We start from the raw sequence: 25,262 nt of genomic DNA on the forward strand, positions 1-25,262 counted from the left end.
ACTTTACGATGTGTATCTTATAGTTAATATAGGAATCTCAACACAAAGAATCTTCTTCGTTAGTGCAGAATTGCAAAGCACTTCAAATTCTGCTGGATATTCTGCTGTAATCCCAGTGAGTTGATACACAGCCATTAAGACAAACCTGAGTAAGTTATTCATATTTCACCCACACCAACCCTCCAGATTTGCTAAAGAGCAGAAGTATAACTGAAATCTGTATATCCCAGGGAAATACACATGTAGAAACCAAAATGAATTTAATTAAAGGCATATTTACAATATTTAGTGTCATTGCTGAAGGCCAACTAGGAAATCTGTGTGCTGCCCCTGCCCCACCCCAAGCCCCTTCTGCACCCATACTCCCCTCCCTCTTAGTTAACTGGAATTTTTGACTTACCGGCACCCTCTATTCCCCCAACATGCTGGATATGTACCTTTAATGTACAACACGCATCCCATGACAAAGTAGAAATATTTCAGAGACTGTTACCCTTACGTTGTCACTAATTTTTTAGGCCTCAATTCTGCAAAGAGTTTCATGAAGAGAGATACTTATGCCTATACATATATCTCTGCGGATAAGGATTAGGGCCTTAGTAAAGTTACCACTGCCTGCAGAATTGTTCAGTAGAAAAATGAAGCAGGGCAGTTAAAATTCCTCTATTGCTATCTTCTGCCCTCCACTGATTCACTTTCAAAAAATTACCTTCAACTATAAATGCTAGAAACTCATGGAAATCCTGCGCTTTGCAGAATGGTGGTATGATATGAGCGCTCTTAATTGTCAAACATAGGCTGGGAGTATGACAACCTTGACTTACATGGATAACAGCAATATCATTTGTAGATTCACTAGCACCAAACATAAAATTACCAGGTTGTCAAGCCTCAGAGCTTCAGGCAGCATGGTACAATTCCAAGTAGAAATTAGAAAGATTAATGCAATTAGGTATATTAAAGAGTTTTCATGATTCTCTTCTGCAACTAGCCACTGATGCAGTCTGTCTCAGCAGGCATTTCCTGTGTTCGTAATCAATATGGCCTTTTTAGCACTAAACAAATGAGGTGATTTAAATATTAAAAAAGGGGGAAAAGTCTCCAAGAAGAGACACTATTTTTCTTAAAGTGATTGTCCCATGTTTGCTACTACTATCAAACATTTTTTTCCTTTGGGGTTAAATTTCAATGTATGTAATTCCTTTCAGTAAAACCTGTAAAAAAGTTGCAGGACCCCTGCTGTAGTGACAAGCATCTGGATTCACAACAGATGCTTTAAAAATATATATATCAGCAACACTTAAATATGTTTAATGCTGGCCAAACTAGAAACATGTTTTGATGCACATGAGCCAGTACTGATGTCCGGGTGAGTATAGTAAATATCACTTCAGAGACAATGTAAGGTTCAGAGGTTCTGGGGATTTCAGAAATCCAAAATTTAAAGAATGCAGCAGTCTTAACACCATATTTCAGGAAAGACTGAAATCATCCCTTAAAGATTAGCTCATAAAAAGGCAAATGATTATTATTCAAAATTTGTATGGCACATCCCAGACATACACGACATTGTACAATGAATAGATGCATGGCCCCTTTTCCAAATTGATCAAAAGAACAGAGGGGCACTAGGGGAAACAGCAGGAGAGGAGAAAAAGCAGGAGAGAATGAGGGAGGGAGAAAATACACAATAAGTTTACAAGGTTGCTTGGATAGTAGTGTGCTTCATGTTCGTTATGCTATTTTTTAAAAGTTTTATTTCACTACAAAAGGGATTTGTTTGAAGATTATGGAATAGTGTGGTTTGAAGCTGACCAGGACACAAGGGTAACACCTCTATTCTCACAAAAATGACACAAAAAAGGCTCTTTACTTAAAAGGTATCAAAGCATTACACATATCCATCCCATCTGAGAGCGAGCCTGCTTACAATACAGAAAAACCTCAGAGTTACGAACACCAGAGTTACAAACTGACCAGTGAACACATCTCATTTTGAACCAGAAGTATGCAATCACGCAGCAGAAGAGATTAAAAAGGGGAAATGAAGGGAACATTTAAAAAAAAATATGACAAGATAAGGAAACTGTTTCTGGGCTTGTTTCATTTAAATTAACGTTGGTAAAAGCAACATTTTTCTTTGCATAGTAAAGTTTCAAAGTTGTATTTAGTCAATGTTCAACTGTAAACTTTTGAAAGAACTATAAGGCTTTGTTCAGTGTTACCAACATTTCAGTTACAAACAACCTTCATTCCCAAGGTGTTCCTAACTTTGAGGTTCTACTGTACAGTGATTTTTAACATCACACTGGCATAGTGATTATTTACCTATTCAGAGAGAATAATGTCACTTCATGATCAAAATCACTCCCTAAGTTCTCTTTAGACATCTCTCACTCAAATAGTGACCAGGTTTATCTTTGTTTATACAGTGAGTTGAGAAGGCATGACAATCAATCATTTTGTGATAAGAGCACAAAATAATTTAGACTAACAAGAAAGTGTTGGGGAGGAAGTTCCAAAAAAGAAGTTCACAAAATAAAAATAGAGTGTGACAAAACGTAAGTGTTCGTTAATACTTCAGTGCAGCATGAAAAACAGGACACACCCTACAATGAATGAAAAAGTACGTAAAAAAATGCATATTACTTAATATCAGGAAATTAAGAGTTTAAAAGGTGAAATATCAGAGGGGTAGCCATGTTAGTCTGGACCTGTAAAAGCAGCAAAGAATCCTGTGGCACCTTATAGACTAACAGACATTTTGGAGCATGAGCTTTCATGGGTGAATACGAATGCATGCATCTGAGGAAGTGGGTATTCACCCACGAAAGCTCATGCTCCAAAATGTCTGTTAGTCTATAAGGTGCCACAGGATTCTTTGCTGCTTTTAAAGGTGAAATAATGAGCTCTGAGGATCTTCAGAAAATGATCAACATCTTCAAACAAGTCTGAAGAACACCAGTATCCTTAAGTAAATAGCGTAACCTATAATACTGTAGAAGTTTCCAGGATTATTTAAACTTGTATATCATGCCAATAATATATTGTTAAAAATGTGTTAAAAGAATAAAACAGAAGTCCAATCAGGACATTTATCCACTGCATTTGGAACAGTATTTGAAGTTATTTATGCAGTTTGGGTATAAATGAGCCCTTTCCTTTCTTCTACAATTTGTCCTGTCAATTTTGGCTTTGATCCTACAATTCACTGAGTGTGGATGGACTGCTGTGCCCACACACAATGAATCACAAGAATCACAAGGTAAAAACCTTGGGAGTAGTGGAGAGATTGAAAGATAATACAGCTGTAGTCTTTATGGTGAGATATCCTTACAGGGATATGGAAATACACCTCTCAGTTCAAGAGCAGCAAACCATGATTATGCCAACGAGACAGCCTTTTCCCAAGCAAAGTGTTCATGCTCAAGGTAATGTCAGATTCCTGGTGTACTCTTCGGGGATAGGCACTTTACTACTACAGTTCTTACAGATGGAGAGGTTACTCACCTTGTGCAGTAAAATGTGTGTCCTTCTGTCAGTGCTCCATTTTAGGTGCGCGTGCTTTCCTGTGCCTTTGATTGGAGATTTTTGGTAGCAATACCCATTCACACTGCACATGTGCCCCACGCACACTCGTGACCTGTATCAAGGCTATATGGGGCTACATGAGTAAACGGACATCAAGTCCTCCTTTATTCCAAAGCCCATAGAGGCAACTTTGAAGCAGAGGGGAGGAGGGAGGATAGCAGAACACCCACTCTAAGAACTCCAGTTTCTGCACTGGTGAGTAACATCTTCTTCAAGTAGTGTCCCTGTGGGTGCGCGACTTTAGGTGACTCCCTAGCAGTAACCCTTTAAGGAGGTGTGAATTTCAAAACAGAGTCCATCACTGAAGAAAGAATGGTGTTGCCTACTGTGGCATTTGATCTTGCAGTGTGAACTAAGGCACAGTCATCAGAACACGTGTGCACTGAGGACTGTATTACAGCCCTGTAAATTTCAGGAACCTGTACGTCTTCGAGTAAGGTTACACACGTAGACTGTAATCTAGTAGAGTGTACAGATACTCTTAGAGGAGATGTAATCTTAGTGAAAAGGCAATAATCCATTCAGAAAGCCTCTGATCAGAGACAGGCACTCACCTTCGCCTATCTGCAACAAAAACAAAGAGTCTAGAGGTCTTCCTGAATGACCTATTTCTGTCCAAGTCAAAGACTAATGCCTTCTTAAAATCTAGTGTACGAAAGGCAGACTCCTGTGTAGGCTGATGTGGCTTGGGGGGTGAGGGGGAAGGAAGGTTAACAGTTTGGTTGATGTGAAATTCAGAAGACACCTTAGATAAAAACTTTGGATTGTGTCATAAAGATGCTTTCTCCTTAGAGAGGAAAGTAAAAGGAAAGGACAGGGATCTAACAGCAGACCCATCTCCTCAATTCTTTAGCAAAAGTGATGGCCAACAAAAAGAGATGTCTTCATAGACAGACATACCAACGAGTATGTAGCTAGTGGTTAAAAGCAGCAGATTGAGATCCCAAAGTGGTGTGGGGGCTCTAATCTGCAGAAAAAGATTGACAAATGTTTTAGAACTCTCGCTGTGGTTGGAAGAGCAAATACAGAGAAAACTTCTACTGGCACATGGAAAGCTGTAATTGATGCTAAATGAATCTTGATAGAAAAGCTTGATTTTTTTCAATTCCAACAGGTAATACAAAATTGAAGGAAGAGGTGACTGGATAGGAGAAAATTGCCATTGGTTACACCAAAGATTATATCTTCTCTATTTCTGAAAAGAAGTATGTCTCGTAGATTCCTTTCTGATATTTAAAAGTATATTTGGTATTTCCGATGAATAGGCAGCCTCTAGTCCTGAGAACCACTGAGAGCTCAAACTTGCAATTGGAGATAGTTCATATGGGTTGAAGTGCCTGACCTGCATCCTGAGACAACAATCGATGTGTGGTACGGAGCTGCCACAGAAGGAGAGAGCTGAGTTTGATCATGTAAGGAAACCAAACTTGTCCTAACCAAATTGGTGCAAACAAAATGACTTTGGCTTGGTCCTATCTGACCTTCATAAGGACCTTTAAGAGCATTGGAGTTGTAAGATATGCATAAAAAAGACCTTTTGTCCATATAATGAGGAAAGTATGTTCTAAAGATTGCGGATCAAGTCCCTCACAGGAGAGAATTTCCTGCCATCTGAGTTTGCTGCTGTGGCAAAGAGGTTGACTTCTAGTAGGAATATTTTGTTGAGGACTTGAGAGTCCAACTCCCATTCATCATTTAGGGAGAAGTGTCTGCTGAGATCTTATGTTCTGGTGTTTTGTATACTCAGGAGGTAAGAAGCCAAGATGATTATGTGGCTATGCACCAGTTCCAAGATGTATTGCTTCACTGCAGAGTGAATCATAGAATATCAGGGTTGGAAGGGACCTCAGGATGTCATCTAGTCCAACTCCCTGCTCAAAGCAGGACCAATCCCCAACTAAATCATCCCAGCCAGGGTTTTCTCAAGCCGGACCTTAAAAAACTCTAAAGAAGGAGATTCCACCACCTCCCTAGGTAACCCATTCTAGTGCTTCATCACCCTCCTAGTGAAAAAGTTTTTCCTAATATCCAACCTAAACCTCTCCTGCTACAACTTGAGACCAATACTCCTTGTTCTGTCATCTGCTACCACTGAGAACAGTCTAGATCCATCCTCTATGGAACCCCCTTTCAGGTAGTTGAAAGCAGCTATCAAATCCTCCCTCATTCTTCTCTTCTGCAGATTAAACAGTCCCAGTTCCCTCAGCCTCTCCTCATAAGTCATGTGCTCCAGCCCCCTAATCATTTTTGTTGCCTTCCTCTGGACTCTTCAATTTTTCCACATCCTTCTTGTAATGTGGGGCCCAAAACTGGACACTGTAGTCCAGATGAGAACTCATCAATGCCAAATAGAGGGGAATGATCATGTCCCTCGATCTGCTGGCAATGCTCCTACTTATACAGCCCAAAATATCATTGGCCTTCTTGGCAACAAGAGCAAACTGTTGACTCATATCCAGCTTCTCATCCTCTGTAACACCTAGGTCCTTTTCTGCAGAACTGCTTCCTAGCCACGCTGTCCCCAGTCTGTAGCAATGCACGGGATTCTTCCATCTTAAGTGCAGGACTCTGCAGCACTTGTCCTTATTGAATCTCATCAGATTTCTTTTGGACCAATCCTCTAATTTGGTTAGGTCCCTCTGTATCCTATCCCTATCGTCCAGCGTATCTACCACTCCTCCCAGTTTAGTGTCATCTGCAAACTTGCTGAGAATGCAATCCACACCATTCTCCAGATCATTAATGAAGATATTGAACAAAACCGGCCCTAGGACTGACCCTTGGGGCACTCCGCTTGATACCAGCTGCCAGCTAGACATGGAGCCATTGATCACTACCCGTTGAGCCTGATGATTTAGCCAGCTTTCTATCCACCATATAGTTCATTCATCCAGACCATACTTCTTTAACTTGCTGGCAAGAATACTGTGGGAGACCATATCAAAAGCTTTGCTAAAGTCAAGGAATAACACAATCGACTACTTTCCTCTCATCCACAGAGCCAGTTATCTCATCATAGAAGGCAATTAGGTTAGTCAGGCATGACTTGCTCTTGGTGAATCCATGCTGACTGTTCCTGATCACTTTCCTCCCCTCTAAATGCTTCAAAATTGATTTCTTGAGGACCTGCTCCTTGATTTTTCCAGGGACTGAGGTGAGGGTGACTGCCCTGTAGTTCCCCAGATCCTCTTTCTTCCCTTTTATAAAGATGAGCACTACATTAGCCTTTCTCCAGTCATCCAGGACCTCCCTTGATCGCCATGAGTTTTCAAAGATAATGGCCAATGGTTCTGCAATCACATCCGCCAACTCCTTTAGCACCCTCAGATGCAGTGTATCCGTCCCCATGGACTGGTGCTCATCCAGCTTTTCTAAATAGTCCTGAACCACTTCTTTCTCCACACAGGGCTGGTCACCTTCTCCCCACACTCTGCAGCTCAATGCAGAAATCTGGGAGCTGACCTTGTTCGTGAAGACAGAGGCAAAAAATAAGAAGGGGGAACAAACATTCCAACAACTATAAAGGTACTAAAACTAGTATTACTGAGAACTACAGAAGCTAAAACATTAATACAAGAGGAAACAGGCACACAACAAGCAGGCACATGCCAGGATCAGTCTCTGGCCAAAGACTGTTGAGAAGGAACTGAGGGTGGTTCGCCTGCATGGCCCTCTATACCCTGGGTGTAGGGCACAGGGAAGGTAGGCCGCATGCATGGGCTGAACAGGCACTGCCACCAAAAATCTCCGATCAAAGGCATGGGGCACATGCGCATCTAAAGTGGGGCATCCACAGGGACACTATTAAAGAAGAACAGATCTTTCACATCCTAACACTGTGGCGATTGGAAAGAACTGAAGCAGCAATGGAGCCAAAGCCCCTCTTATGGCCACGCGACCTGAGTGTGCTCAAACGCTGTGGGCAGGAGAGGAGAGGGAGGTCAAAGTGCTCCTAATAGACACTGCTACTACAAGGTTCCACCGTTCTGCTGCACCTCATCAGCACATCCCAAAAATGTGAATATGCAGAGGACACTTGAACTGGAGACTTCACAAAAGGAATTAAAGTAATATCTGAAAGTTTCCCAGAAAGAACTGAGACATGATGTGGTGAAAATTAAATCCTTGTTGAGGCAGCAGCTACAAAGCATTTGGACATATTTGGAAGAAGGACAACTACAAAACACCTAGTCTTGAAAGGCAAGACAGATTGAGATTGCTGATCACCTCATCACTCACTGTCATGAACCAAAAGTTTTCAAGAAAATAGAGAAGATCAGGAAATCTTTGGATAACTTGAAACTTGTTAACAGATAAGAGCTGCATTAAGGACTTGAGCAGCTAAAAATAATTATCTTGAAAAGGAACTGAAAGGGTAGCAAATCACAGTGGATGTCATCCACTTTGATGAGGAATCATCCCAGACAGAAAACTTGAGTAAGACGGGATATTTACACCATTTTCCTATCCCATGTGAACCCATAGAAGCCCAGAGGGAAGAGACTGGAGTGTTAGAGCACAAGTAATACAAAAGCCCACTGTAATGCAGGAAAAAAGCTTCCTTGGAAGCTTATTTTGCTCAGTGCAATATCAAAGCCCAAAGGAACGGATGGGGAGATTAATAGAGGGGGGGCTTCTAGAAGTCAACTTGAGAGGTCCATCTCTGATGCTGCTGCAGAATTTACCCCCAAAAATGAGATTAGGTTATTCAGATCCAAAGCAAACCCTTGATATGTGGTTCAGAGCCAGCAATTACTCTCATCTGGCCAAGAAACAGATAAATGCTAGAAGCAGAGGGAAAGACAGCAACACTTCCTGAATTAGAGAGGACCTGAGAAGACTTGTATTCCTGACATATCCAGATATCAAGATCAGAGAAAGAATGCCAAAGACACTTTCAGAGGCCATGGAATTTGCTATGGAACTTGAATCTTTGCAGGAGCCCCCAGAAGTGGAAACTGACCCTAATGAGGAAGCAGCTAACCACGAGCTCTCTAAATATAATTATGTATCTAATATGCATGGAAATTTTACACTGGTTTATAACACTTCATGGTATTTTTGAATAATTACAAAGAGTTCAATTTAGTTTGTAAAATAAAAAAATGGCAATAATACAAAAATTAAGGGAAGAGGTTCAGTTAAATGCTGGGTTTGTGAATAAATTGGCCAAAGAAGTAGGACTAGTGATTAAATTTAAGGCACACCAGGACAGAATATCACAAGAGCTGGCTGAAAGTCTCTCACCCACTTTGGGAAATAAGAGGACACCAAGTTTAAGGGGCTCTACTGGGAGGTACAAGAATTAGCCCCATAGTTTTTGTTTAGCTCTAGGTAGTTAAACAAAAATAATGGGAGTTTGATTATTGACTATATAATAGTATCTTGCTAAAAGTACTGGACTGACTAATAACGTAAGTTATTAGACCAGACATTCTAACATTGTTAAAGAGGAGTTCCAAAACTGAATCACTTAAGTGATGATTCCCGAAATGTGGAAAACTGGGTTTCAAAGTTGGACCTCTAGAATTCAACCAAGTCTAGATAGCCAATATGGCAAATGAGTTAACTGGTCTGAGTTTCATTATGGTTAATAACTCTAATAAATGCCAAGAAAAGTGTGTTATAAATTCAGTCTGTGGAAATTTCCTTTAAAGGTGTGGCCAGGTGGAAAAAAAAAAATAGTTGTAGACAATTAGTTTGCAGTAAGGAAGTTGTCCCTCACAGAAAAGCAGAAACCTGCTCTGGTAGTTTTCCAGCAGGAGAAAGATGAGGAGTGGTTAAGATCTACTTTGAGATGGGGGGGTCTCGGTGGAATTTTAGTTACTAAATGTCTTACGGATCTGAAACAGGAATAGATTCCTGTTCATTTGCTGAATGTTTCTGACAAACAGCAATAATAAAGAAGGGACCAAGTAGCAAAAATGTTAACCAGTGGATACAATAAATTATGGTACAGATTAAAACTGTAAGGGAGAAATTAATGAAAGCGAGTTCACAGAGTTTCTATTGGACTTGTTCCAGCACAGTGCTGTACATTTAAATGAGACGCAAGCGGCCCAAGACGTGTCGCAATTCAAAACGAGATATTGGTTGTGCTGCAACAGTCCTGCACAAGATTGATACGGGGAAATCAGCCCATTAAACAGCGACCTCACCACTACCAGTTGCCAAGAGGCTTTATAGGCCATTGAGGAAATCTATTAGGAAGGTGTAATTGAACTTTCCTAATAGGCGTCAGCTACAGTTTCAGATAGAAAGAGGTGACAGCTTTAGATTTTGTGTGCGGGCTACAGAAAATTAAATTGCATTATTTTACAGAATTTTCTTATCAAATATAATGTGAAGGAGGTTCATTGTGATTTTCTACACGGGATCTTAAAAGTGGTTACTGGCAAGTGGTAGTGGGTTCAGAAGACAGGAAAAAGACTAAATTGCCACAGTCATTGTCCTGCTCTGAAAGTAAAGTGATGGTTTTCAACTCATGTACTGTACATCCATATTTGGGGACTTAGAGAGCAGATGTATGGCATGCCTCTTTCAGCCTCTCTATTATATCTGAGGATATACCTATATTATATCCAACTGAACAATAAAACCTTTAAAACAGAAACAGATACATTTACAAGTGGTTTGTGATGACCTTAAGATTGCCAATCTGAAATTGAACCATAAGAAATGTCAGTTGTTCCAAAAAGAAGTAACTTTTCTTGGAATTTCCCAACAAAAAAAATTGAGGATGTGCAGAACTTGCAAACTCCCCAGACACTCCCATACATATAGTTTTGTAGGGCTCTGCTCCTATTATAGAAGACTTATGCATAGATTTGCCAATATAGCAAAACAATCAAGTGGTCAACAGACTAATTTAGCATTTTTAGAGTTGAAAATGCTTCATGTATTAGCCTACTTGTATTTCAAACCTCTTTAATATTCAACAGATGTTAGTGTTAACAGACTGGAGGCAATATTGCTGTAAGAATACAAATTGCTTGACTGGGTGTTGGCTTACTACAGCAAAAGTCTTAATTTCTCTTCAAAAATTTCTCTGAAGAGAAATTAAGACACAAGTCGAAAGAACTCCTTGCAATGATTACATTTTTAGAATCTGTACAGAAAAAAAAGTTTGGGGCCAGGACAGATCAGAAATCCCTGCAATTTTTTTTTTTTTAATATATATTCAGGAATAAGGAGGAACAGCTAGTTCAGTGACTGGAAAAACGGCAGTGTTATTATTTCACAGTCATATACAAGAGGGGACACAAGCATGGTAACCGTCCAGATGGCCTTGTTCAGATGGCTTTGTTGGAAGGAGAATACCATAAACAAGAGAGCAAGGAATTGGTTGCTCAAGGAAATGACTGTGCTCAGAAAGACAGATTAAATTGCTGGTATTCACTGGAACAATGGAAGTGGGCTGCAAGAATGGACTGCTGAGCAGTTAAAGGCCTCCCAAAGAAAGGATCATAATATGAAAATAATGAGAAACTGGAAAAATCAAATGGTAATTGCAGACATCCTGGAATCTATTATCTCCTCAGAATACCAAAGTAAAAGCTCTCTGGTTACCATAAGAAAACTTGGAATTTGAAGATTAAATAGTGTACCGGAGATGGGAAAAAAACAGTGAATTATGGATGCAAGTATCAACTGATTATACTAGATATCTGGAAAAAGGAGGTACTGAGATTATGGTGTGATTTTAAAACTGCTGAATATTTTGGATTTACAACAGCCTTGACCAAGCTAAGATAATTTCTACTGGAATTCAGGGGGAATGTAGAAATTTGGTGCAGGAACCATGGTGTTTGCGCTGCGAAAGATCCCCCTAAAACAGGGAGAGCCCAAGTGCAGCAGTATCTCATGAGGGTACCAATGGAGTGCATTGCTGTTGATGAGGTTGGGCCTTTGACTGTGACATAGGCTGGTAATCAAGAATTGATGGTAATCCTGGACTACTTCATAGAGTGGCCTGAGGTTTACCCAATAAGAAAACAAGAGATCATGACGGTTGCAGAGGTTCTGGTAAAATAATTCTTCACCAGAACTGGTGTCTGGGTGATGCACACAAATCAAGGGAGAAACTAACTCTTGAATCTCACCTGTTGAATGACTCTCAGGACCTACAAAACTTACATCATCACAATAAATGTGATGGAATGGCAGAAAAGATTCCATTAGACCTCTGTAAAACAGCACCAAAAGGGACTAGGATCAGCATTGCCCTTTCCTTTTGATAGCTTATAGCATCTCAAAGTATGCTAGCACTTCTCATGTTTTGGTATAAGTTAAGGAACCCAGCAATCTTCTTGTATGGTGTTCCTGAAGAGGAACAAAGAGATTTGAACTATGTAGAAACTCTAAAATCTAATATTGAAAAACGTCACACCCTTCTTAGGGAAAATCTCAGGAAAGCCTCTGATAAAATGAAAAGTTTTACATCATAGTTAAATGGTGAAACTTTTAAAAAGGAGACCTGGTTTGGTTTGGAAGGGTAAGAGCCCTAAGATGGATGAACCTCGGGAGGGACTATGCTTACTGAGACACATAAATGAAGTTGTGTATAACAGGATACAATAGAATCTCAGAACAAAATCCAAAGTCATGCATAAAGGACTATATGAGACATTATCAGGGGGACAGAATCTCAGCTTGACTACCCTGAGAAACTGAGAATGTAGCTGTGGCAGCTAAGGCTGAAAGAGTTGCAACAATCAGATTCCCATTAGAACAGAAGCAAAGTATCTCAGCCAGCAGAATCCACAGAAACAATGGACTGTCTTCAGGAACCCACTGAAAGCAGCCCCTTCCTGGCTGGCTAAAAGGAAACCAGATAGGAAAAGGTAACTCCAAGAAGATTTGAATGGAAGTAAAATTGATTTGGGTTGGTGATGTAAAAATATCCTCACAGAAAAATACTATATAAAAGAGCAAATAGTTAAATTTGTTTGAAGTATTTCTTTTCTTTCTATTTGGGACAAGTCTTTTGGGACAAGTCTTTTGGGACATCAATGTTTTCAACTGCACTGGGATGATGAGCAAAGCCTCAGCAGGGCTAAACCAAGTTGTCTGAGGGGTTTCTCTGAAATCAGTTGCAAACACAGGAGCTAAGGATTCCTTGGTAAACAGAGTGCATTGCAGGCAGAAAGTGAGAGTAGTCATGATAGTGCTTTCAGAGGGAGCAGAAGGACAGAGCTCCTTGAACTCACTGGAAAGGCAGTCTTGGAAATTAAGCAGGGAAATTACCTGCTGTTTGTTTCTAGTGATTAAAAGAAACAAAACTTTGTGTACATACACTCTTTGTGAATAAACAGGATTGCACCAAAGAAATACCAGACTTGTGCAATCAATTTATCCTAATGGAAACAACTCATTAAAGCTTCAAAGAGGCAACAATTAAAAAAAAAAAAAAAAAAAAAAAAAAAAAAAAAAAAAAAGAGAGGAAAACAAAGAAATTTAAAATAAAAAATAAAATAATTTTAAATTAAATTTACAATTCAGTTATCTAAATATGGACATAAAAAGGCAAAAAGCAAAAATGTGCACATTAGCACATAGCAAATTTGACCAAAAATTAGGAAATATTACCAGAATGATACTAATATAAACTTTGGGATGTTATGCTTCCTGTATTTTTTCAAAATGAGACCATTTTGCTCTCAGTGAAGAATTTAGACTCCCAAAATCTTTGACAGCACATGATGAAAATTTCTCTTTAGGCCTACGCAAAAAACATATATGCCCAACACATTAATCTTTGGATTTTGGAGAAAAGAAGATTATTTAGTGAGCAACCTACTAAAAAAAAATATGAAAATATTCTATTTTTTTCTTAAAACCTTACCAAAGAAAAACAAAATACCTTTTGCTCATTCAGCAGGTCTGTAATGGTCTGAGACATTTCATCCAAACTTTGTACTGTTTTTACCAGGTTATGTAGAGCAAGTACATGCTGGTGAAGAGGTTCAAAGTCACAAAGTATGGGAACCCTTCAAAAACAGAAAGTTATTTTTAAATTTTCATTTCTTCAGTACTACAATATCACAAATTCAATTTAAAATGTATAGATACAGTAAACAACGTAATCCTCATTTATTCTTTTTTTTTTATTTCACCAACTTTGCAGGGAATAAACTATGGCAACAACTTTGTTGCATGTTCTCTACATTAGCAACTCTAAGTTGATTCAGTGACGGTGTTCTTTCAAATGAAAAAAGAAACAAATTTAGATTTGAAATAATATTTCTAAGAAGTTTTAGGTTAACTCCAGGTTATGTTCTGCCTCTCCCCCACCCTCAGAGGAGATGTTTATGAGTAATACCTAGAGTTACAATAACTCTAAGAAGTGATGAACACTATAACTAAAGGAGATCAAATTGCAACTGATTTCTCAGACTTTTTAAAAAGAAACAAATTCGAAAGATTTACTATATATTAAGATACACTATGAAAGTTGAAAGAATTTAACACAACATTACTAACCCATAAACATTTCCCCCAAATATATAACAGTAAGACTTTGGGAAAAGATATTAATTCTTAATGGCAAAACTCTCAGTGCTGTGCATATAAAAAACCAAGATGATGACTTTGTTGTGATCATGATGCAAGTGTCTCGTGCCAAGCCTCAATACTTCCCCGCTTCAAAACTTCAATCCCTTTAAACTACATATGAACAGGAAAAGCAACATTAACACTAATATGATTGACGTTGAACTATGAATATAACAAAAAGGGATGCGGTTTATATTAAAAAAATAGATAAGCATTAAACAAGGTTTGTGTGCACAAAATATCATATGTTAAACATTTTCACTGATTTTAGATTCACAAAAAATGTAATATTAATTTAACAATTTGACACCTCGTGGTCTGGTATTCTTATATAAGTAATATACTGTAGTAACAAATGGTTATTTCAAAGGAAAAATATTGACAAAAATTTTGATGGACCCTATTAGAAAAGATATTTTAAAGAGAATTCTGTGAGCAGATGCCTTGTTATAAAGCATGGAAACTTTTAAGAATGCCTAACCTACCATCAACAGTGAATGCACTGAAACTGTCCTAACTAATTAATTTATTCACCCAATCTTGATCAAAACACTGCTTCCAATTTTAAGGATGTACTCTCTTCCCACTGAAGGCTGGTCTATACTAGAAAATGAGACTGACACAGCCATGTTGCTCAGGGGTGTAAAAAATCCACACCCTCAAGCACATCCTCAGTCAGAGGTAGACAGAGGCAGACAGAGGTAGATTGACAAAAGATTTTTTCTCTCATCCTAGCTACCACCTCTTAGGGAGGTGGATTACATATGCCAACAACAGAACCCCTCCTGTTGACATAGGTAGCGTCTGCATCCAAGCACTAGAGAAGCACAGCTGCAGCATGGCAACTCTGCTCACTGTAGCATTTTAAGTGTAGACGAGCCCTGGGATACAAACATGCAGAGGTAATTTCAGCCTCAACCGGCCACCTAAACTTAACTCCGAGACCAGTGGTCCCCAAACTGTGTGGTGAGCCCCCGTGGTGGGGGCATGGAGGAATGTTCAGGGGACAGGGGTGTGCAGCAGGGCGTGGGCCAGCCCCTACTGGTGGTAGGGGGGAGCATGGAGGGAATGCCACCCAGCCCTGCTCTGCCTCAAGCTGCAGCTCTGTTCTGTCCCCAGCCACAGTTCTGCCTCCGGCTCTGCCAAAGTTTCATTGCTGAGCAAACTGTGCAATAATGGGTTGCGGTGGTGGTGGTGGTGATGGACAGTTTCCATTACTGGTAAGGTGTGGGGGCCTTAGACTGACTGCTGTCAATGACAACCAGGCCCTGAAAAATGTGGCCGGAGGATCCGATGATCATGTTTAATGCATTTCCTATTGTCCTGCATGGGAGGGAGCTGTTTATTCCTTTCTGACCAAAATCAGTCAGGCAGAAAAGATTTGTGAAGGAGTCATGTAATCCAGTGTTGAACAATCCTTGTGACTGTTCCATAAGGGAGATAGAGTTGTGAGAGGAGAGGCCCCACAGGCCTGATTTGTCCTTTTCAACCACAAAAGCCAAATGCTAATTGCAGAAAAAAAAAGAGCTTTTCCTTTGATCAAGATAACCCTGTCAAGCAGCTCACCACCACCCCAATTTCAAGCTATTGGCCCAGTGTTTTTATACATTTTGTACACTATCTACGTATTAAAGGGTCTAGTCTTTTTTTGGTACAACATATATAGAACTCCTGTTAATATTATGAGAATTAAGGAGAGAAAAAATGTAAATACAAACCTCCTTAAACAGGCCCGTTTATGTACAGAAAACAATGATGAACTGCACTGTACCCTTTTATCTGTCAGGTACTCTCTCACATTTAGGAATAAAGCTGCACCCTACTTAAACGAAATCCAGCATCTCCTGTCCAACTTCTGGCATAGCCAGACAACGCTACTAAAAACCTTTTATCTTTGTTTTGCTTTTTCATAATGGAGGTTTCTTTGTGTGTGTTTATTTTGTGTTCTGTAATTTCCATGCACTAAGCCACTTACCTGAGTAATGGTTGCACTTCTGCAGGACAAAAAGACTGCAGAAACTGCAAGTCAGTTAATGAGATATCTGGAAGTTCACTGTCAAACCTGCGAGGCTTTCGTGTCTGTATAAAAGAGAAAATTTACACAATGATGAAATGATGAGTATAGTCAAGATAACTAAGGTAAGATTAAGAAGGAAAACAGTGAACAATGTATTAATAGAGAACTGATTTTTAAAAATCTGTAGTATCTCAAAAGTTTTTATTCTTCTTACAGAAAGCTCTAGTCTCATTTTTTTTTTAAAGTCTACATGCACATATATTTATTAACCTTCTCTATGATGTTGTGAGTAGCAATTCTTCCTCCTTCTTATCAAGTTTTTAAATCATAAACATGATGTGGGGGAAAGAGAAGGGAAAGGAGAGGCATGAAAATTAGTTTGCTGCTAAACAAACAGCTAAATATTAATTTACTGAGGAGTTACAACAACAAAACAGGGGGCATCCTTTTTGACCATGTATGGTACTATTATAAAATGCCAAGGAGTAAAATACTGAAAAAGCACTTTATGGGACAGAAAGTCAGAAATATAATGACAGGAGCAACATTTCATAATGATCAGAAACATGGAGACATGCCATCCTTAGAGTCAACCAAGTTGAATCAAATCAAAGCAGAAACCTGTCCAACTCACAATCATGTTATATTTGCTAGCCACTTCAGACAATTTAGGATGGTGAATATATCCCATTCCACCATCCAATGAATGTATGATAAATATGGGAACCTTCTGCTTGCTTTTATCACTTAATAAATTCTATGGCAGTATTATGCCGGCCAGAGTAGATCATACTGATCTCTCCTGGCTTCAAAATCTTAATTCTTTTTTTTTTTTGCTCACTGAAAATATCTGTATTGATAATCCCACAAAAATTTAACTTGGCTTTAAAAAGAAGAGTACCAAGTTGACACTCTGCCCAGTATCATATTGCCATCCATGAACAGTTCTGAATCAAAGTGTCATTACACAGCTTATATCCTTAATTTTTTATATCTCTTCATAGCAAGAGACAGTACAAGTATTCTGAACTCATGGCTCAGTGCAATACTGGTTTAAAATGTGCTACTCGACAACAAAAATTCAGAAGTACTATCAACCAACCTCTCTAATTTGAGAGATTGGTATTACTTAGTTTAAAACAGGGGTGCACAAACTATGGGCTGCTGGCCAGATCCGTCCCTTCAGGGCTCTGGATCTGGACTGTGGGATTGCCACCCCCATGGTGCCCCGGGCCTTGTGCTGCTCCCAGAAGCACCGGCACCACGTCCCTGCAGCCTTGGGTGGAGGGTGGGCAGAGAGCTCTGCACGCTGCACTTCCCTGTCGGTATCTCCCCCAAAGCTCCCATTGGATGAGAAGGGGGAACCACAGCCAATGGGAGCTTCGGGGGAGGTCCCGACAGGCAACTCTGCTCTCTCTTCCCCGGGGGCTGCAGGGAGGTGGTGCCGGCCGCTTCCCGGAGCGGCGCGGAGGCCCCGGTGTGCGCCACTGCCACCCCGGAGCCGCTCCAGGTAAGCAACATCAGGCCAGAGCCTGAACCCCTCCTGCACCCTGCACTCCAACTTCCTGCCCTGAGCCCTGTCGCACTCCTCCTGCACCCCAAACCCCTCCCTGAGTCCCCTGCTGCACCTTGCACCCATCCCTGCATGCCAGCCCCCTGTCTGCACCCCAACCCCCTGCCACACCCTGCCTGCACCCCAACCCCTTCTCACACTCTGCACCCCTCCCTGCACCACTGCCCTGAGCTCCCACCCTCACTGTGCAACTCCTCCTGCACCCTAACCCCCTTCCCAGAGACCTCAAACACCCTACAATGCTCCTTTGCCCCAACCCCTTTCCATTAGCCCATTCCTGAACACCGCACCCCCTCCCACACTCCATACTCCCTCCTGCACCACAACCCCCTGCCCCAGCCCTACATTCGTGGCCCTGCAAGCATCTCCCCACACAGATGTAGCCCTCAGGCCAAAAAGTTTGCCCACCCCTGGTTTAAAACATCTGAAAATTGATTCTTTTTGGTTTAACTATGCAAGTGTTCCAGTCCAGACAGCCAATTAACTGCTAGACTTGCAAAGTAACTTTGCCTACACTAATATGTGAATATTCAGATATTGATTTTCCTACAGAAACTATGATTATACAAATACATTTAAAAGCCTCAAATTTCTGACTGTAGTAGAAGATATAGCACAGAATACATACACAAAAGGATGGAGGCCAAGAGTCAAGTCCCCTAAACAAACGATTCCTTAAAAAAGACTTCCCTGTACAAAGAAACAAACTTTGGTTATTTAGCAGTCATGCACACAACATTCAAACACACCACAAAGATGGAACACAACCATCTATTGTACATGTAAGTGTTGCACTAACTCTGGCAGCTCACTACACATTTGCATTCTTCAACAGATAATAAACTCAAATTTCCGCAGGATTTCAGACCAAAAAGCATGTCAGAATTCTGTCCTCCATTCAAGCCTTTTTCTTTTTTCGTGATGGCCCTCATACCCAACCAATCATCCTCTTTATAGATCTCCAAGTATCTTCTCTCCTCTTTGAAGTTTCCCTCCAAAATCACTTTTTACTGTTAATCTTTTTTATCAACACTATTCACTATTCTTTGTTTGCTTTCAATTTAATAAAGTAGGGAAAAGAAAAGAAAAAAATAATAAGCTTCACAATGGGCCGACGTTAAAAGGGGCCCTGGACAAACTTGTATTTTGGCACCCCTGGCCCCGTTGTCTCCCCAGGCTCCCCACCCAACTCCCGCATTGCCCTTCCAGTCTCCCTGGGCTCTCTCCCCCCCATTGTCCCCCAGGACCTTGCTGCCTCCCTGGACTCCCTCCCCTCATCACCTCCAGGCCCTGCTGCCTCTCTGGGCTCTTTCCTCCTACCCCCATCATCCCCCAGGCCCCTGCTGCCTCCCTGGCAATGCTCCAGGCACCAGCATTCCAAGCAGGTGTTTGGGGCGGCAGTCTGCAAGGGGCAGCAGTCCATGTGTTTTTGCCCCCAAGCAGCGCACCGAATTGCCGCCGCGGACAGTCCGTGTGCCTGTAGGGCGGCATGCGCGTTTCCACAGCAGCGGCAATCCGGCGGCAGCTTCTATGTTCAGCTGTCTGCAGCGGCACAGCTTCTGTCTTCCGGTTGAAGACAGAAGCTGCCGCTGAATTGCCTCTGCTACGGCTGAAATGCACGTGCCACCCTAAAGGCACACAGACTACCCCTGCCGTCCGTGGCGGCAATTTGGCGTGCTGCTTGGGACAGCGAAAACAGTAGACCTGGCCCTGCTCCCTGGATTGCCCTCCTGCATCGCTCCCAGGCCCCGCTGCCTCTGCGCCACACTGTCTCGAGCGTCCTTCCACAGCCTTGCGCCCCAGGCATGCCCCACTCCTTGTCTCTTGACCACATAGCCGCCCCTGACCATGGCACCCTGAGTGGTCGCCCACATTGCCCACCTGTAATACCAGCCCAGCTTCATAGGAAAAAGTAAGATTTAAAAACGAAAAAAAGTGATTACTTTGTCCTGCCTTTCTCTACTTCTTTTGCCTATTATTTCAAGTGTTTGCCCAAATGGTCTTCAAGAAAGGATTTTTTGTTGTTTCTGTAAAGCAGAGCACAAGTTCTGCCTCTGAACAAATATTAAGCAGCAACAGCAAAAAAGTTACTATAAGAAGATTAATATAGAAGTTTGTATACATCAGTTTAAAGTAGTTATTGAATTAAAGTATAAAAAAAGTTAAATAAAGTTTTTTAAACAAAGATTTTAAATTAACTGTGAATTTAACAATATTTTGAACTAAATATATGGCAAGGTTTACTAATTTGTTGGCACACTTTAGAAAAGTAACTCAATTTTTAATATATTTTGTATTTGTATATATTTTGTATATATCAAAAGTTATTTCTATTCACATGAACATCACTTATACAACATATCATTATTCTGGGTGCTCCAAACTATGCTGTTAGGACAGCTCAACTACGCAGTATTCGTTGTTTGAAAACTACAGAAATGCACTAAAATGGTAGCTGTGATTTAAGTTACAGAAGAGGAAAACAACACTTACTAAACAATTTCCCAAAAGATTCCCTTTTTGCCTTTTCAGCTTCATATAGATGTTTCCCATCTTTTATTAAAGCACCAGCCCACTATAAAAGGGAAAACACATACAGTTAGCATGGTAAGTCAGTTCCTATGATCATACAAAGGTAAACCTTGAAATTATTTAACTTGCTTACCTCCCTGTAGTGTTTTATGAACGTTTTTCTCCTTACAACCTCAACAACAGCTAAACAGTACATTTGAGGAACGGTACTGAGAGCCTCTACAATCTTGACTCTTTCTAGCAGCTCTGTTACAAGGCGAAACAAGGCTTGCAGTTTCTCTCCATCTTGGTCTGCATGAAGCATCACAAAGCAACACCATCTATGGAGTAAAATATACCAGTAGCTTCAAGATCATCAGATTTTTAAAAACAAGGTTTCAGAGAAGTTATCCCGATGCACGTTTATCACAATTAAGTTCTAAGGAAAAAATCATCCAGGGTGAGAGTCTCATTTTGCTTTAAAAAAGATAGCTGTTGATCAGTTACCTATTTATTTTGTTTATGTTGTGGACAATACATCTATTTCCTGAACAAGACACTAACAATCCTTCCCAAACACGGTTTTTATTCATGTTTTTCATACTGACAATGCCCTGAAGCGTATAGGACAGCTGCAGAGTGAGCAAAACACTTAATTTTCCATTGAGCAAGGCTGAATGTGATTACACTAATCACCATTTAGTTCTGGACAGCATCTGTCTCATACCGCAAATGTTAGACAATGCTTTCATTTTACTAGGCTGTCATTGCATGAAATCTTTATGTTAACATACTGTAAATAAATGACAAATTCTTAACTAATTTAACTTATTCTATCATCACAAACTGCGGAAAAAGTATTGTTTAAAACATGTATTCTGAAAGCATTACTCCGCTTTTAAAGCGCCAAAAATCTATGTAATTGCTTATCATAGGTCACATAAGACATTTTGTCCATTGATCACCAATTCCTTGAAACGTTTTCACCAATTTGGATTGTATTAAGTACAAGAACAATAGATTTAGCTATTGTACAAAAAACACATACTATGCCATATTACTGTGCCTGACTTACATCACAGACATCATATAATATGTGTAATTTCAACCTTCATCACATTTCCTCCCCCAACCCAAAAAATCTATATGTGTTAATCCAGAAAAAAAATAATCCAGTATATACTGTATTTAAGATTTATTCATATGGTACTTTATATGATAAACTCCAGTGACATAAACCAAAAAAAGCTTTAAAGAAAACTGACATCACTTACTTTAGTCTGACTTGTAGATTATTTGCAAGCTCTTGTTTTGCAGTGGTACATTTCTGCTTAATATCTAACAGTTTCCTGTGATTAGTTAACATAATCATCAGCTGATTTGCATGACTCAAACACAAATCAGGTAGCACAGAAGGATCTTTCAAGTTCTCAGCTCTCTTCTGATTAGCCAAAAATCCCTATAAAAAGAGAAATGCTTGTTAAGCGGATTTGTGTTACAAAATGAAGAACGTTCACCCCTTAGTTGGTTCTATATCAGTGTCATTGTTTACTTATTTACATAGCACATTCCATCTGTAAGGATGTGAAACAGCTTTAACATACTTACCTGGCCTCACTCTGAGATATGATGTGATCACTGAACCAAGGTGGTATTGTTGTTCCAGGGTTTTATTTCTTAAATAAAATTCTATTAATTACTATCAACAAATAAAGAAAAAAGAACCACTGTATATTTAAATATTATTAACAAAGACTGGTGCTATTTTGTAAATGGGCTAATTTAACATCCCACAGCAAGCAAAGCAGCATATAGGGCAGTTTATTTTCTCCTTAGAACTGTAGTCATATAATGAAGTGCAGATGGAATATTCTCACACATCAAGAGGAGAACTGTCCCTTTAGTACTTTTTAAATTTTAAACTGTTTTGTCAAGTCTTGCAACAAAACTATTTTTATAGGTTAAAATCATTCCAGTTATCTAGCTGCCTTAATCAGGCAACTTTTTCTTATTACCGCCTGCATCATAACTGAGAATCTTGTGGAACACTTCTCTCACTCTCAGTAACATGGACCTCCACACCTATTTGACGCAATGGAAATATTTTTAAAATATACTGCCAATAATTCACATTTTAAAAATTCAAATAGAAAAAAAATAATGCTCAGTTTGACAAAAACAATAAATGAGAAATAAAATAATAGCTAAGCATAGATGGATTTATTTCAATGATTCTGCACAACAGAGTTAGCTTTGATGTTTCTGTAAAAGTACTCTTACATTCTTATTATGTAATGCCCCCTATTGACCATAACTATACATGCACAGATGATAATTCCCAGCTTTCAAGGCTCAAAAATGCTCTTTAAAGTTACATTAACTCAGGGAATAATGTTTACTTTTGTCTTGTACTTGAATACTTGTATTACCTGATTCCTACATGGAAAATAATTAAAATATTTTCCACCTGGGAATCAAAGTGCAGCCAAGACAAGTTCTTGTCTAATAACATTTTGACCTCCAACTAATATTTTGGCTTCATTTCATGTATTACCTGTATTTGTTGCTAACGCACCTGGCATATCATTTACTTCACAAATGTATATATTATACATATACACACACACACACACACACACACACACACACATATATAAATAAAGCTAGAAGTTAGTTTTAACGTTGCATGAAAAAAGTATTTACATTATGTTTCACTAATACATATATATGAATGAGTGCCTAGGAGTGCCCATCACTGTCTTGGGAACTGAACAGTATTACAAGTATTACAACTTTCCCATCGGCTTCTTTATATTTATATCTATATACTACTAGTTTGAATAAACCAGATAAAATTAATCGCCAAGGTGCCACATAGGGAGTGAGGTATTTTCTCAGGTAGTCAGGACACAAACCAGGCACAGCTGTAGTAATCCACTGAACTGTACCCAAAGCAAAAAGAGAGCCCATTAATTCTCTGCAGAATTGGTGTAATATGCTCCCTGAGGTACACACCATGAAACAGGCGGGCAACTGCAAATCAGGCAGTCATTTAAACTCAAACTTAAACTCAAACAATTCAAAGGCATAATACACAGAAACACCTTTTGTGTCATTATCCCTACCGTTTCCAAAACCGTGTGTTGGAGCGGGTAGGACTACAGGAGGAACAGAACAAAGGTGGAGATTTTCAAAGGCACAAATGACAGAGATATACTGACTTTCAGTAGGAATTATCTGACACTTGGCTCTTTGAAAATCTCCACCAAAATGGCTAAAAAGTTACTGTCTCGGAAGGTGACAACAGTAAACTTATTACTGAAGTTTCCTATAAGTCATAACAATTGTTCCAAGTTAGTACTCTTTCATGAATTTTGTAACTGCTAAAAGACACAATGTGCTAAAAATAGATAGTTTGCAAAATGTTAAAGACTTGTTCAATTGCCCTGGTATTTTACAATGGTTATTCGCTGCTCTTGGAAGAGTGCAGTAGTAAACAGCAACTGCAACATCGCTACGCTCTTTTCCTCTTCCGTTATTCGTTGGTAAAAGTTTGAGAAAAAATGCTTTCCCAGGGCCTAATATTAATAGATTTCAGAAATTTCAATAAAAGATCTTTTAGATTTTATCATTCCCTTTATGGCATTTTCAACCCAAGCACGAATACATTGTGCAGGAGCATGAAACTCACTAGTCTAGTTTCAAATCTGAACATAGTGAAGAGAAAAACTAAACAACTGGCATAAATGGGGAAACGTCAATTTTAGCAACGTAAAAAGTTTTAAGCAAAGGGTAGGGCTTTTTCCTTTAGGTATAAAAGCTAATCAGAGTAATTTCTAAAAACAGTATTTCATAGAGCAGTTAGGTGTCTTCATATATTAATAAAGGCATTGTTTTATATTTTGAAGCTTAATACATTATCCTTAATAAATGAACTGTGTCCTTTTACTTCTTGATATTAATTAGCTCTAATATACACATTCTATGTTTTCTCATCAGATCAGCAGACACCAAAAAAGTTGACTGTTAGTAGCTGGGGAGAAATGTTAAAGACTTCCTTAAGTTAACTGCATGTTACTATGGTGATACGGTGATGTAAATGCTAATAAGTTAAAAGGAGAACTAGGCCAATTGGCTTATCAGATGAAAAGTCGCCGGATAATATCAGTGTAACACTGCAAAGATGGGCAGGAGTTCAACCCTAATGTATCTTAATAAGCTTTGGAAGAAGGTGTTTGAGTAACTTTTTGTAAATGGTGTCAGGCTGATGGCTATAGGTCATCTCTTCCTCTCCCTCAACAGGAGCCAGCCATAGAGATCAGACTTTTGCGTAGGCGTAAGAAGTAGGGTGCAGGTGGTGCTACAGCACCCGCAGGTTTTGCATCCAGCAGCCCAGCCGCTGGTCCCGCACCCCTGCAGTCCCGCTTAGCTGTCAGCCCCGCACCCAGGGGCTCTGCGGCCGTTCTGCGGTCCTGCTCGGCCGCTGGTCCTGGGGGCTCTGCTGCCTGCCCTGGGGTCCTGGTCGCCAGTCCCAGCTCTAAGGGGTGTTAAGGGATGTGGACAGGGGAGGGTGCAGCTGAGCACCCCCACTCCAAAAACTGTTCCAGCCCCACTGGACTTTTGTCTAATATTAGAGTTTAAAGAGGTCAGCAGTATTATTCAATACCATAATCAGTAAAGACTACAGTTGGGTGGCACATCTTTCACTGTGTTCTGTCCTATGCAAAGGCAACTATTATCTCTTTACAACAGAGGCCTTGGCAACTGTATGCCCTGCCTCCCACAATGGAGGAAAAATGCACTGGTCATTCTGACAACTGGCAAGTGCACACTGTCCAGGCACTAACATAGCCCACTCCTGGCCTCGCCATGCCCTGGCTGGGTGGAGGCTGGGAAGGCTTACGCCTGCCATTCCTGCCACGCTTCCTTGAGATGTCCTGCCTGTGCAGGGGGGTTAGAAGCGTTGCGTGGGCTCAGGCTTAAAATGTTTTCTGAGTTGTTTGTTGTGCCTTCCTG

At 40.0% G+C, this 25,262-nt stretch overlaps 1 protein-coding gene across 5 annotated transcripts in view; it reads right to left on the reverse strand.

The window, feature by feature from the left end:
* RB1CC1 (RB1 inducible coiled-coil 1) overlaps positions 1-25,262 on the reverse strand; it is a 167,521-nt gene that overhangs the window by 73,122 nt on the left and 69,137 nt on the right. For all 5 annotated transcript variants that reach the window (XM_050942870.1, XM_050942869.1, XM_050942872.1 and 2 more), the window contains 6 exons: positions 21,521-21,705; positions 20,401-20,587; positions 20,229-20,310; positions 18,364-18,425; positions 16,121-16,224; positions 13,454-13,580 (listed from right to left, as the gene is read on the reverse strand). In XM_050942870.1, coding sequence (XP_050798827.1) covers positions 13,454-13,580; positions 16,121-16,224; positions 18,364-18,425; positions 20,229-20,310; positions 20,401-20,587; positions 21,521-21,705 — 747 coding nt within the window. The remainder of the gene's footprint in view (positions 1-13,453; positions 13,581-16,120; positions 16,225-18,363; positions 18,426-20,228; positions 20,311-20,400; positions 20,588-21,520; positions 21,706-25,262) is intronic.

Source organism: Gopherus flavomarginatus, chromosome 2, assembly GCF_025201925.1.
Source record: "Gopherus flavomarginatus isolate rGopFla2 chromosome 2, rGopFla2.mat.asm, whole genome shotgun sequence".
NCBI classification, from domain to species: Eukaryota; Metazoa; Chordata; order Testudines; family Testudinidae; genus Gopherus; species Gopherus flavomarginatus.